This window comes from Hevea brasiliensis, chromosome 10, assembly GCF_030052815.1.
Source record: "Hevea brasiliensis isolate MT/VB/25A 57/8 chromosome 10, ASM3005281v1, whole genome shotgun sequence".
NCBI lineage: Eukaryota > Viridiplantae > Streptophyta > Magnoliopsida > Malpighiales > Euphorbiaceae > Hevea > Hevea brasiliensis.
Genome location: NC_079502.1, coordinates 95,594,781 through 95,609,944, shown reverse-complemented (window position 1 = coordinate 95,609,944; position 15,164 = coordinate 95,594,781). Strand labels below are relative to the sequence as shown.

The following is a 15,164-nucleotide window of genomic DNA, read 5'->3' as shown; positions in this document are numbered from 1 at the left end:
TAACTTATTTGAATGTTGATAAGTATAAGAACTTTTTTATTTTAAAAATAATTTTATTATAATTAAAAATAACATTATTAATTTTAAAATAAAAAATCATGATAAAAGTAATTAATATTTCTTTGTTATCATAATTGGTGAATAGTGAAAATTATATATTTTTTTTAAATTGATTTTTTATTTCGTGGAACTTGAACTTTTTTTATACAACTCTACCTTTCAAAAAATGAATCGGTTTATTTTAAATTTTTTTGGCTTATAATGATAAAAAAAAAAAAATCTATCTCGTTAACATTAATAACAATTTTAACATATTTAATATATATATATATATATATATAAAGGAGAAAAATTACTAGAGAAAAAAAAAATTGTCATGGCATGGGCTTTTGATGAACATTATTGCATGATAATTTAAGTTGACCCACAAAAGCAAGATGACGCTTGTTTCTTGGTAAGATGAAAATATGATGATACTTTTGACCAATGCATGCGGCCTATACATTATTTTGCTTTGGAAAATTTTATGCGTTATCTAATGTGGACCAAATAACAACTTTCATTGCCTGTGTGGTTGGACAATATCATGCTCATTAAACTTGCATTTCCTTCACATTTTGTCCCTAATTTCCACCCCCAACTCAATATCATAGCCCTATATATATGTCATGGGCAAGACAAGCTCAACCCCAGAAAACGAAAGGTGCATGGCTATATATTCATTGGCATTTAATTAAGATTTTTAATTTTTTTTTTTTGTAAATAAATGATTTTTTTTTTTTGCGGAGTTCTTCCCTTCTCTCATTTTTCTTCCTCCGGCTCCTCTTTTTCTGAGTTTTACCTTTCTTAGATTACACCATTGGTATCTCACAGGCCCAATCCCATATTGTTTGTTGCCTCCACTATAGCAAACATCGTCACCAAAATCCTTTCAACCTCTAATTCGCATATGCTTTCCTCCCTAAATCCCGTACCTACGCCTTCTGCTATGCCAAGGAAGTTATTGTAGAATTAATGTCGTCGACAACGCCTCCCTCCTTGTTGGCAACGCTGTCTATGGTAGAATTTGCCTCCATTGTCTAGGTGCTTGAATTGCTGATCAACACCATTTGATTAACAGAATAAAAGCTTAATAATACAATCATGAATTAAAAAAAAAAAATTAACCCTTCTTATTGTTGATCTGGTAGAACATTAAGGCCTGCCCCTCGTCCGGCAAAAAATGCGGTGATGTCCGTGCCGCGACGACCTTTCGTTTTCTGGTGAGTCCCAAACAAAGGGACAAATTTTAGAATCCAAGGCTGTGGAAATACTTTTGGGTCGGTCATTCTGAGAGTGGGACTAACCCATCTCATGGGGCTTACTTTTTTCAGCCTCTTGTCTCTGCGAAAAGCACAGAACCACTACACTATTATTTCATCTTCAGAATCTTCTTGTATTATTATTCTTCCCAAAATTTTGTTAATTTCAACTAATATTGGATTCATAAAAACACCAACTTCTCTGCATAAAAGATCGCTATTTTTCAAATCCTTTCATTGGGAAACCATTGCATGCCTGGTAAGTTAAAGGAACCCAATTGTGTGCTTTGCATCCCATGCACTGAAGTTTTTCTCTCACACAAAACCTTAACAAATATGGAAGAGCATTCAGCTGCTTCCTTTTTGCCACCCTCTTTTTTCCATTTAAAGCATTGTTATCCTTTTCCACCCTCATGGGGAACTATATTCTCCGTTGATGCAACAATTTTCCGACATTTTTTGCAGAAGTAAATGATTTGAGGTTTTGGGAGAGACTCCAAATTAAAGTTATTGCCTGTCGTGCTTCAAAACTGAGTTATTTGTTGTTGTCATTACTGGTAGTTCTTAACCAGATTACCTATAATTATAGGTCTTCTTCGTTTGCCAAACCCAGGAACAAAACTCTTTGTTAGAACAGCAAAGAGGTAATAAAGAAACCTCTTAGAGAGAGAGAGAAATTTTTTTATTTTATTTTAAGTGATGTGATATGTGAGATTTCACAATTTAATAATAACAATTATCACTTAGCATCTCACATACACTTTCTTCATTTTAAATTTAGATAAAAAATTTTTAACTTTGAAAAAATTGGCCGATTATGCCAAAATTAAAAGATTATATTAAAGAGAGGGAGATTTCACTATTTAATAATAAAAAAATATCACTGACATGCCACGTTAATAAAGCACACTTTTCTAAATTTAATTTCATATTTAAATAATTTTTTTTAAATGTAAAAAATTGATAATTATGCTAAAATTAAATAATTAAATTAATCATAAAAAAATTAGAATTTTTAATATAATTAGGCTTTAATTTTATATAAAATAATATTTCTACCATATAATTTCTTCCATAGAAGACACTAATGGTTCCCCACAAGGATGCTTTTGTATGACAATCATTGACCATAACATGGCATGTTAATGTCTTCGATTGCATTGGAGTCTTTTCATATTGATCCATCCCTTGAAATATATACAAGCAGAAAACAAACTTTTCTTTTTCTTTTTTGGTTGATTATATACTCAAAGACAAATGAATAGATTACAGCAAACAGAATTACTTGCACAGTTTGATATAAGAAACTTCCACATATGCTTCTATCTCCCTATCTCTCTTTTCTTTTTATATAGTTATGATTATCTAACAATTAACTCTTAATATATTTTCCTTATAATATAATGGTTAATGTAGGTTCGAGTGAACTTACGAACGTCAAAATTCTACAAAGAAGGTAGCAGTACAGTAGAGAAGAGTTACGGTGGCCCATTGGTGAATGATTGCTTAAAAAAGTGTACTGTATCTGCAATCTGCAAGCCACCAACCATATATTTTAATATAAGCTGGAATGAACAAAAACTGAAAGCAATTAATTTGTCCTGCCTTTGGTCCCCATCTACTCATTTGCTTTAGCTTTCTCTGCTACACAACTCCTTTACTTTCCAACAATAAGAATCTGCAGTTAATATTAACTAAACTTTCACTCGAAATTATATATCATCTCAAAACCCAAATAAATAAATAGATTTAAAATGGAAGATGCAAATAGAGAAAAATGTCATGATTTGTGACCTTACATGGGTGAGGTTTGCAGATTTTATCAAAATTGTCAGTGTAGTTTAAATGCTTACTCTGCAGGACCCAGAATTAACGGGTTCTTTGTCAGTTGTTACCCTTTTTTTTTTCTTTTTATTTTTCTTTTATATATAGATGATAAAACCATAGTGAAAATGACAATCCCAAAATTGACATTCAAATTTTAAATAAAATATTATATTTAAACTTTGTTTATTTCTTGAAAAATAACTTGTATATGAAAAATATTCTTTATGAAAATTATTTTCTGAAAAAATTGTTTATTTATAATGTTAAATTAATAATAAGTGCTTATGCTACACATGTATAAGTATTTTCACATTTTAATAAATTTGTAAAAGTGTATAAAATGACTAGCAAAATATTATTGACCTATTTTTTGAGCGTCCCAAATATTAAAAAATAGAAAAATATTTTTCAAGAAACCAATAAATAAATTGAGTTGCTAATGTGTGTATATATATATATATATATATATATATATATATATATATATATATATGCAACAAAATTAGCAATAGAATTGACACTAATGGTAAATACTAAGCAATAGAGAGTGAAAGTGGCTCTTACCATAGGTAGTAATAAGCTAAAATGACTCAATGATAGTAAAACCAATAAGGCAAGGGTAGCTCTAGTACTCAAGCTTTGCGCATACCCCAAGAGAATGAAATAGGAATAGAATGGCAATAGCAGGGAAGATTTGGGTTGTGCTGGAGATATTTTATAGCAGCTCCAGCTGCATAAATTCCCTAATCCTATGAAACTCTAGACTTAGAAATATGACCTAATCATCTACAAATTTTGGAGCTGCAAAGGGACAAGTGTCACAATGTTAGGTTTTGGGAGGAAGGGAATTAGAAATAATGATACATTCTATTGTTTGGAATAGAGGTGGTAAGTCTTTGGGTTAATTTTACTAAGGATAAAGGGACCACAGTACCTAGCTCTTCAATTGGACCACAACTGTGCAACAATGTGACTGTGAAAGAGGCTTTTTACTAAAGGGCACATGGCCCTAATGGGTTCAGATGATGAACCTTCCCTATTTTGCATCTTTTATCATTATCTACTGAATTTTTTTTGGAAAAATAAAGTTTTTTTTTGTTTATTATTATTATTATTATTATTATTATTATTATTATTATTATTATTATTATTATTATTATTATTATTATTATTATCGTGGACCATTTGATAAAAAACCTAATTGCCTCTTGGCCATATGTCCTTTATATATGTTAATCAGCCTAAGTTTCTTTGGTTTGGGTTCTATAGGGCCTCAGAGGTGGCCAATGAATCAGAGTTTAGTTGTCACAAATTCTCTCTCTGTATATATTTTTCCTGTATAAAGTTCTTTATACAAATGTAGATAAGGTTTTGAAATTTTAGGCATAAAGTGTTTCCAGCACAATCTTCTAAACCCTTGATCTGGCATATGCCAACTATACATTATTACCTATGATTTCCATTCATTTTCCCATTTACACATGGTGGTTGGAATCAAAATTTCAAACCTATTATTATTATTATTATTATTATTATTATTTTGAGCCAGAGATGATACTTCTATTGGATGGTTATTTTGTTTAATCTTGAGTTCAAATCTTTTCAGAGGAAAGACTACCTCCCATTATGTAGCTTATTTATTGTTACCCTGCTCAATATACTTCCATTGAATTGTTATATTCATCTTCTATTTCTAGTGTTTTTGATGCAAATAATAGAGGTAAATTCATTTAAAGAGTTCATGCAAAATCTATGGTTGAGAATGAGAAAGCAACAATGTATCAAACATAAATCTATTGTTGTAAATGAGAAAGGAACGATATATCAAACTTAAATTAGTGAAATTATATTATATACAATAGTTATTTTAATTTCTCAGTCAAATAAATTATAATAAATTCATAATCAAATACAAGTAAATCCCATAATTATTCATTTGAAATGATTATCCATCCAATCTCCCAACTTCCCAAATGCAACTTTAAAAATAGCAATGGTGCACAATATGCTGGCCATAGAATTTTGATTGGAAGAGAGAAATAGATTTTAAAAAAAAAATGAAAAGTAAACACATAATGCATATAATAGCTAGATTTTGTCTGGTAAGGTGTCATATAGATATGAAAATAATGAAAATGAATATGTGGAAAGTTGGCAACTACATGTGCCTAAACTTTTTTGTTTTTCTAGCTAGCTGGAGTGACCCTAACATTATCATTATTTCCTTCTAATTCACTCCCAATAATCAATCCTTTTTCATGTGCAATTGCATACACAAAGGTAAATAGGTAAATTTTCATCTATCAAATGAGTAATATATCTTCAGTAAGGATGGTAACGGGTTAGATTTTTATGGGTATCCAATCTGACTAAAATCTTAATAGGACAGGCTTGGATATTATATAATCGGGTTTGAGACAAATTCGGGTTTTAAAAATAATACCTGTGATGGGTTCGAATCAAATTCAAATTTTATATATTGGATATCCGTTATTCAAACCCATTTATATAAATATTTAATTAAATATAAAATATATATTTTTTATAATAATATTTATAATTTTTATTTTATATAAAATAGAATTTAAATATTTTATAAAATTATTAAATTTTTAAAATATAAATTATTAATTAAAATAATTTTTTATATAAAATATTAATTAAAATATATAAAATTAAATAAATTTAAATTTTTTTTAAATAATAATAATTAAATTTATAACGTATTCAAATAATTAAAAAATAAATTTTAATTAAATTAAAATATATTTAAATTTTAATAATATTAATTAAATTTAAATTTAAATAAAATAATTTTCACAAATATCTAACCACCCTCATTCCTAACATTCACATAATAATCCAAACTAAGCTAACTTTTGTATGTATACACGCACAGAGATGTTGGCCAGTAGTTTGTCAAGATCGATCCCGCCAAAATTCCCATGCCCAATTAAGGGTACATGGCCCACAATCACCAACCAAAATGGGCAACCCACACCCACTTCATGAAAGACAAGTGGCATTTTGCTAAAGGTGAAAAAACTAGAGTTTGAACAAGTTTAAGATTGGCTTACAAGAGCTCTTTAGACTTTTATGAAATCTAAAAATTTCTCCTTTTCTTTCTTTCTTTAATTCTTTTCTCTTATTATTATATAAATATATTGTTTTTCTCTTTTCTTGTTTTTTATTTTTCCTATGATGACTTTGAAAAGAAGCAAAAAAGACAATAAGCCGCAAAAGCCACACTTTTTTTAAAAGGAGAGAAGAGGAGGGTGGGTACGTAGGGTCAAGAAAATGTCTGAAACCAAAGTTGAAAGGCCCTGAGCCCCTGACTATGGAAAGATAAAGGGATGCTTTTGGATCGAGAGAGAGGACCATTTATGCACTATCAAAGAAAACATGTCTTCGACATAAAGAAATCAATCAATCTTTCAAAGCTCACTCTCTCATGAGGCCGCTCATTTTTTTCATTTCTTGATATCACTTCCATCTTACTCCAATCCAATCTCTCTCTCTCTGCCACCTTGAGATTCCTCATTCTACTTTCTTTCTTTCTTTTCTTTCCCATTTCTTTTGGATCAAAACTTGAATTTTCATCTTTTCTACTGTTTGTAGTATCATAAAGAGATAACAAAACTAAAGTTCTTTAAACCCTTTTGGTTTGTGAGTTAAATATGGTCTGTAAAGTGTGAAAATTATGGGCTAGCTAGCCTTGCATCTCCCCCACCCACCCTTTAATTAATATTCCCCTTGGATCCACCACCATTTAATAGTTTTTGACCTGATTGGGTTCACTTCTTGAAAAATGGGTCGTTGTCAAATTTTTTATACAGCACATATTTCAATTTCAATATCATCAATCTTCATTTTAGTTATATTGTTGTATTAATTATATGAGATGTATATTCAGATATTCCCACGCCAACACTGTCTAAAAATTTAAAAAAAAAATTAGATAAATTATATATTCGTTTCTTATTTAGTCTCGATTTATCATTAATTTAAGATATAAACAGGTGAAATTCATGTATTTTATAAGTGAATTCTACTATACATGCTATATTTTAGGTTTATGATAAATAAGTTTAAAAAAGTCTAAACTCGATTCATTATGAATTCAAAATACAAATAAATGAAATCCGTACATTTAATAAGTAGATCTCATCATATATTTTAAATTTATGATAGACTGAATCTAGATAAAAGTAAATCAGAAAAGTATACATATTTTCAAATTAATTTACATATATCGTCAAATTTTGATGCTAAATTTTGAAATTTTGCAAAAGGAATTATATATATAAACACATTCATTTCGAGAAAAACTCGAAATCACAAGGGGAAAAAAAATTTTTTTTTCTGAAAGTAAGTAATATATATAATTTAATTAGGTGGGGAATCTTTGATGAGGTCGCCCTAATCATGCAAATCAGCTTTTGCAATTATTTATGAACAAGTTCAATTAAAGCAATGGAAAAGCACTTTCAGATTAAAGGAGAAATATTAGACATGGGAGACACAGTCTACTTACGTGACTGCGGCCCCAAGTTTTTATAAGGGAGAGAGTGAAATCTATTCTAGTTTTCTGTGCCCACCCTTGGCTAAGATGTCCATGTGCCCTTGTCTATTCCCTTTTAATTATCTTACTCCAAAGGAATCTTTCTTTATATCTTTCATTTTTAATTTATATTTATTAATTAAAAAAAAGTCATAATGAGGGTCATAACTCATAATGTTAGGCTCTCTTTAATTTGAACCCAAAACCCAACATTCACTCATCGATTTGATGCTTCATGTTTTGGGTATTTTATTAAATTTAATATTTTTGATAAGGTATTGAGAAAATAAATACTCGAAATTTAGCAGTTATTAAGTGAGTGATATTATCTTTAATGATAAATGAAATATTTTTCTATCAATAATCATATTATATTACATACCCCAAAGATCCAATGAATCTAATGAATATCTCTCTATAATGATAGATTTCATATTTTTTGAATTTGAGATCTTATTTATAAGTTGGATTTTATATATTTTTTAAGTAGTTTGTTAATTGATGAGTTTAAATAAAAACAAGAAAATTGATTTTTACTGTGTCAAATCCTATTTGTAATGAGGAAAATGATGTTAAAAAAAAACTTATTTCTTATAAATTTAATTAATAATAATTAAGAAAAATTTTGCTTATTTTTATTTTTGGGATTTACTTTGCATTTCAAAAACAACTAGTGTACTTGAAGTACTAAATGTACTTGATATTAAAAAAAACTACTTGAGCTTTGAATTTTAACAAATCAATTACATGCATATGAAATATATATATATATATATATATATATATATCTTTGAAATAAAGCAGGAAATTGCAATTTCTTTCATCATTAATTATATACAACTCATTTTGCAAACATCCAAAAACAGCATCAAGCATGCATTTTTTTTTCCTGTACTTGGCTTAGCTAAGGAAATAAAAAGCATGGACCCTCCAGAAAAATTATACTATGAAATTGATATTGTAACACTTTCATTCGATTACAGTGTAACAGAAAATAGTCTTATATTCAATCGGAAGACTTATGTTATCTTACTTTATTTTTTTAATAATTGATATTAAAATATAACAAGATCAAATTAATAAAGGAATAAAGTAAAATAAGATAGGGTGCTTCGGCACCGAATGTAGTATGCCTTGTTCGGCTACACTGTAGTCGGGTGAGGGGTGTTATAGATATACCTACAAAAGTATAGTTTTATTATAATAATCAATTATTGTACATCCATCGTGATTAACAGTTATAATGAAATCGTTGTATACACTAATTTCACTAGTAAAAGTTCCTCTTCTAAGAAGAAAAAATAAAAAAAAAAACAATTCTACCTAGGATATGGAGCACCTGAATGAATGGTATCGAGTCCATGGAGGGAGAAGACGCTTGTATTGTAAAGTTAAATTAAATAGTAAATATATTAATTATGTCCAGCGGATAATGAGAATGATAGACTAGCATATTTATTATAAGTATTATAGTTTGATTGAGAGGAATATCTTGAGTGTAATTAGATTAATGGATAGTGTGAGCGAAACTTAAGAGTTTATTGATGTAATTATTATTCAATTGATAATGAAAAATGACATTTTTTTATTTATATGTTAAAAAAGGTGAATCACATAAAATATTATTATTATTTTTATAAATTATACATTTTTACACTTGCCTCAACGTAAATTTAGTCATAATTATACCTTATTTATCTTCAATTAAGGGCAGCAACTTAACTTTGCTGGAATTAAGATTTGAAAGACCTATGTACTTCTATCACAAGAATTATTATCAAGAATGGAATACATCTGCAAAGTGCAGAGAGATAAAAAGAAAAAGGCATCGTACACTTGACTCTCCTGCAATACTAGGTACATAGACACTTAATGATAGCAAAAACTCATCTAATGATGACCATATCCATGGACATACAACATGTTTTATGTGCCAAAAACAAAATTAACATGCACCATCAGAAAAATGTATACTCACTTTGTTTATGCCCACGATGAGTTCCATAAAAAAAACATGTAAATTATTATTAGATAGGCCACTTTTCTTTAATAAATAAATATTTTTCATATATAAGTTATTTTTTATGAAATAAATTAAGTCTAATTAATTATCATTTTCCAAGCAATTTTAATTAATTATATTATAACAATCTTATATTTATTGATATTATCCACCCAAAATCGAGTAAAATAATCAGTGCTCGGATGAATAATCCAATGTGGCAATCAAAGTGTCAGCACTTGATCAAAGAGTCAAAGTAGAAAAGAAAGAGCATACACTAGAGCTAGACATATCATGACGTGGTAACCTAGACTGAGCAGAAGAGTGCTTGGGCAACCCAGACTGAGCAGAATAGTGCTAAGAAGACAAATCAAGTGGGGACGCTCTCCAACAAGTTGAGCATCAACCATACCGAGCATTCGTCAATATCAGTCAACGATAAGGCCAGATTTTTAGGAAAAAATCTCGAATATTAGGTAAATATTCGAGATTACTATAATAGCTACTTAACCTTTTGGTCTATAAATATGAGAAATAGTTATCAATCAGATATGCTTATTCAACCAAAATCACTACAGAAATAGAACTATTTACTTTTACTCTTTTATTTTCAATCAACATCTCTAACTTAAGTGTCAGAATTGCTGACTGATAGGCTACTGATCTCACTGTTCTCTTATTTTAATTGATTTTCAGAGACTCACAATAGCATCATTTATACAAATAATTAATTATTTTGATATAATTATTAAAGAAAATTTATATAAAAGGAATATTGAATGATTTCTCTATATTTAGATGGTCAAAATAAATGGAGCCCCACGTGTGATGGTACCAATGAGTTGACAAGTTACCATTATCTGTACGTGTATCCAGCATGTATAATGTCTATATATAATTACCTATTCCTCATTCCATATATGGCCCTTAAATTAAATGCCAATGTATCACTCTGTTTCTTCTATGTTTCGTCTTTCCTATTATTATCATCATTGCATGGACTTAATGTTTGTTCCAACCGTCACCTAATTTAAACCATAAAATCGCCATTCAGAGTCTATTTATTAGTTTGCAAACTCTATGTTTAAGGTAAGGTTCAAATGGATTGAAATTTAAGCAAAAAGCATATGTTCCCAATCCCTATATATATATAATATATACATCAACATACTATCTCTGTCCTATTTAAGTAATGTTTAAAAGATGTTTCAAAAAAAAAATTATCTCACTTTATTTATTTTTTTAAAATTTAAAGAAGTATTAATTATTTTTTTCTAATTTTATCATTATTTATTGCTATTCTTTATGCGTTTATCTCTTATCATCTTTCTCTATCTTAATTAAATATAAGAATACTTTAATTAATTATAAGTTTTTTTTTGTTTTAAATATAGATTATCTAATCATTTCTATAAAAACTTTAAAAAAGCACTTAAAAGTTTAGAAATACTTAAATATTTATTACACATTCCGTCCATTTTGTCATATTTGGATTTTATACAATAATTAATGAAATAATTTGATAACCTCATTTATATAAAAATATATTAACATTTTTATAAAAATATATCAGTAACTTTATCTAATTTAAAAGTTTTTATAAATATTTATTATAGTATTTAATAAAGATAAAATTAAAAAAAATATATATTCTAAATGCGACACATAATTTTAGCTATTGCCGCAGACTGCAATTAAAAAAAATTACTTGTCCTTTTTTTTTCCCATTTCTAGATTAAAGTTGCAGCGAGTCCCATTTTTCTGCATACTGCTGTGTTTGGCTTAAGCTTCCTGCATTATTGACAAGAATCAAATGCCCAGTTCCTCCAAAACATTAAAACACTCCACCCAAAAAACCCTTACACACCCAAAAATCTAGTAATCTCTTTTGAGTTTAAGTTGTAGCTGCGACAATAGTTTTTTGGATACCTCAATAGATGAATTTTCCACCCAGATAAACCCTCTCTCTGACCTAAACTCAGGAACCCAAAACTCTAAAGATTGTTGGTTTCTTTTCCATTCTAATGGCAGCAAAGCTTGAACCAACTCTCATAATTTCACCCAACCCCATCTCATTTTTTCCTTTTGTTGGAGCTTAAAAGCTGGAGAAAATGCAAAATCACCATTTGAATAAGTTGTAGTTTCAAGCCGTCAGTCTAATGAAAATGTCATTTCTTATGAGGATGCTGAAGCGCGATTACAATCTTTTAGATTGCTAGTCCCAATGCACAAGGGAAAGAGAGGGAAATGGACCTATTGATCCTGAATTTAAGATAGTATAAATTAATTAAAGGGACAATAAAGTAAAATTACCTTATCCCTTACGCAACAATAATTACGGTGGACGCTAAACGGACATTTGTAATACTAACACCAAGCGCACGCGTTTCTCCCTGCCCCGTTTTGTAATTCAGTGAACCGTTACTTACGTCCACCGTACGGATTCCTATTAGTTATTTTCACCTTCACTTACAATCATTAGTATTACTTAGCGTTCACGGTTAATTCCTCCCTAACGTGCGCATGCCCACGTGGCTCTCACTCATTTGCCTCGAATTCGGCGCATTCCCTCAACGGCTTTTCCGATCTGTATAACGGCGCCGTCAAATTTTCTGTTACAGCATATTCCCCGTCGCTGTTAACGGAACTTCTGGACCACCAGTTACCATTCCCATTCCCCACCACGCAACCAAATAGCACCAATTTTGCAATTCACTTGTTGTCCTCATCAACCTCTCCCTCCTCTCTTACAAAGCCCATCCAAAACCAAATCCTCACCATTAAAATTCACTCTCTCCTTTCATCATCATCATCACGCACAAACAAGACAACGAGAGTGAGAATTGGAGTGTAGTGGAATTGCAGAGACCATTTCGATGATGGAAATGGCTCAGGTTGGTGTGCGAACCAGAGCTCGTGCAGTGGCATTGGCAGCGGCGGCTGCTGCTGCCTCTACTGGCACTGCAAGGAAAAGGAAAGTGAATAATCGAGAACTGATGATGTCTACATCACATATTGAACTCAGGAGTACGTCCAGAAGACGGGTCATAATTACGCCTGAGAAATCAGTTTCAGTTTCAGTTTCACCGGAAATAAATCCAGGTCACCGGACTTTAATTCAAGACAGATGCTCTAGCCCTAGCTCGCATCACGCCTCAGCTTCTTGCTGCTCGAGTAATGGATCAAGTGATCATAGAATTAATAAATTCGCAGATCTGGAGGTGAAATTTGAAATATCGGATTATATAATTCAATTCAATTCTGCCTTTATGAATTCCACTAGAATTTTCGGTTTGTTCCGCTTTAATTGCTTCCGTTCATTTCAATTACTGCTATTCGGTTCCCTGAAATTTTTCTTTATCCCTTTTTTCTTCTTTTTGCAGGCTGAGAGCTTTGAAGTTGAAACGTCAGGGTATTATAGCTGTAGAGAAAGGTTTACTTTTTCTTTATTTTTAATTTCTAATTTTTAATTCAATGACGTTATGACGCACGTCTCTTCAATTTCGAAATTCAAACTATAAGCGATCCATTTAATTCTTCCGTTTTTAACTTCTATTTCCCAGTCTTATATACGTCTACTGGCCTTTATTCTTTGTGTTCTCTACGCACAGGAGAGAAACCACGCCGTCAAGCCAACTTCGAGCAGAATCATCAGACGAAATGGATTCGACAGCGAGACCATCATCGGCGGCTAATTCTCGCTGCAGATCAACGGCTGAGAGGATGCCAACGGAGTCTGAGCTGGATGATTTCTTCACGGAAGCCGAGAAGAATATCCAAAAACAATTTGCAGACAAGTAAGGAAATAAAACTTGGAAATCACCAAATACTCATCATCACTCTTGCATGCACATTTCTCTTCAGCATTAAATTTAGCTTTTCTGCTGCGCCTGTTTGTTTTCCGAGAAAATGAAGCACGTCAACCGAGAATCTAAAAGTGGAATAAAACTCAAATTTCTTTTCTTATGGCAGGTATAACTATGATATCGTTAAGGACAAACCATTGCAAGGACGGTACGAGTGGGTGCTATTAAAGCAGTAATGGAAACAAAAAAAAAAAAAAAAAAAGCCCCAACAAAAAAGTAGAAGAGAAACAGTTAATGGCTTCTCATCTCTGATAATTTTATCATCACTTTAGGTACAGCTACTTCTAATTTAAATTTCTAGCAAGCTAGCTCTTTCTCTAGGTTTTTACTATTCTTCTTCCATTGTTTCTCCCCCTTTTTGTGGTTTAATGTACATCTCTCTCTCTCTCTCTTTCTACACATATATATGTGGATGTGTGTGTATTAGAAGCTGAGGCTTCGGTTTGTTCTTTTGTAGGGGTTTACACAGAGAATGCTTCTTTCTGCAACGGAGAGGAAAGTTTCGAAAATTGTAAAATCCATTTGGTGAAGACCAAACAGTTGAATAACGAAAGTTATTGTCTTTCTATTCTTTTTTTTTTTTTACTTTAATGTCGATGCCTCTTTTCTCTCTCTCTCTCTCTCTCTCTCTCTCTCTCCCTCTCGATTTTCTGCATCTTTCTCTGCAATTTTCTTCTGTTTGATTCACTCTGTACCATATCAGAGTTTCGATTTTATCTGCATTTGCTTCCTTTCTCTTCATAGAGAAAAAACAGGAATCTTTTTTGCTCGTCGTTTTCCTTTAAAATCCTGTATTTTTCTCTCTTTTGGATTCTTTTGGATATCTCTTCATTTATTGAGTACTGGAATTTTTCGTAATAAAAATCAGAAGGGGAAAAACATCTGTTAGAGAGAGAGAGAGAGAGATCGAGAGGTTGGTGAAGGTGGAATTTGCTAGGCGCAGGAATAGCAGGTGCGCGCACCATGCCGTGCAAGGAACGTACACGTTTTGATAATTGGAAAGCTGATCTTATCCCCATGCATGTGAAACTGCTTTCAGGTTTTAACCAATCGTTATTTAACTTTTTGAGTTATTATGTTCGCGCATCTATCCTATAATCTCCTATAACTTTTTTTTTTATTTTTTTAAATGTTGCTTAATTATTTTTTTTAATGAATGTCTAATGCACTATTTGATTTCTATATTAATGATCTGCCATCTATAATCCTTCACATACGTTAAAAAAATTTTTTTGAATTCTTGTGGGAGATCTTGTTTTAGTTCTTCATTTTCTTTTTATGAAAAGATGAAAGTAAAGAATTCGCAATGTGATCAAATCTCTCTTTTTTACATTTTAATTATTTACATTTTTATATATTCCATTTATCTCATAAAAATTGTCACTTTCATTCTTTCACACAATTTAAAAAAATAAAATTGATATATATTACGCTAACTCATATTTTCCCCTCATTATTTCTTTTAGAAAAATGATCGTATTCCACTTTAATTATTTGCTTTAAAAATATATAAAATTATAATCAGTATTATATTATATTATGAAATTAATGAGAAATAGAATAGAAAATACTTTAAAATTTTTTGACTTTTGTGAAAATGAGCATAT

At 30.3% G+C, this 15,164-nt stretch overlaps 1 protein-coding gene and 1 long non-coding RNA gene across 2 annotated transcripts; one reads left to right on the top strand and one right to left on the bottom strand.

Moving 5' to 3' along the window:
* Positions 1-2,443: 2,443 nt before the first annotated feature.
* Positions 2,444-3,962, bottom strand: LOC110668560 (uncharacterized). Its single transcript, XR_002497558.2, has 2 exons — positions 3,693-3,962; positions 2,444-2,979 (listed from the first exon to the last, which is right to left on the bottom strand). It is a non-coding gene; the product is annotated as an uncharacterized LOC110668560 (long non-coding RNA).
* An 8,412-nt stretch (positions 3,963-12,374) lies between these two features.
* LOC110668618 (cyclin-dependent kinase inhibitor 7) lies at positions 12,375-14,630 on the top strand. The gene is made up of 5 exons (XM_021829943.2): positions 12,375-12,912; positions 13,075-13,124; positions 13,303-13,488; positions 13,664-13,829; positions 14,015-14,630. The coding sequence occupies exons 1-4, from the start codon at positions 12,568-12,570 to the stop codon at positions 13,731-13,733; spliced, it is 651 nt and encodes a 216-aa protein (XP_021685635.2). The 5' UTR covers positions 12,375-12,567; the 3' UTR covers positions 13,734-13,829; positions 14,015-14,630.
* Positions 14,631-15,164: the final 534 nt, after the last annotated feature.

What these genes read in the sequence shown, in the direction of transcription:
- LOC110668618 (XM_021829943.2), top strand. Translation starts at nt 12,568, where the DNA reads ATGATGGAAATGGCTCAGGTTGGTGTGCGAACCAGAGCTCGTGCAGTG. An exon ending in TATTATAGCTGTAGAGAAAG is followed by an intron (nt 13,125 to 13,302) that starts GTTTACTTTTTC and finishes CTCTACGCACAG; the next exon opens with GAGAGAAACCACGCCGTCAA. An exon ending in CAAAAACAATTTGCAGACAA is followed by an intron (nt 13,489 to 13,663) that starts GTAAGGAAATAA and finishes TTCTTATGGCAG; the next exon opens with GTATAACTATGATATCGTTA.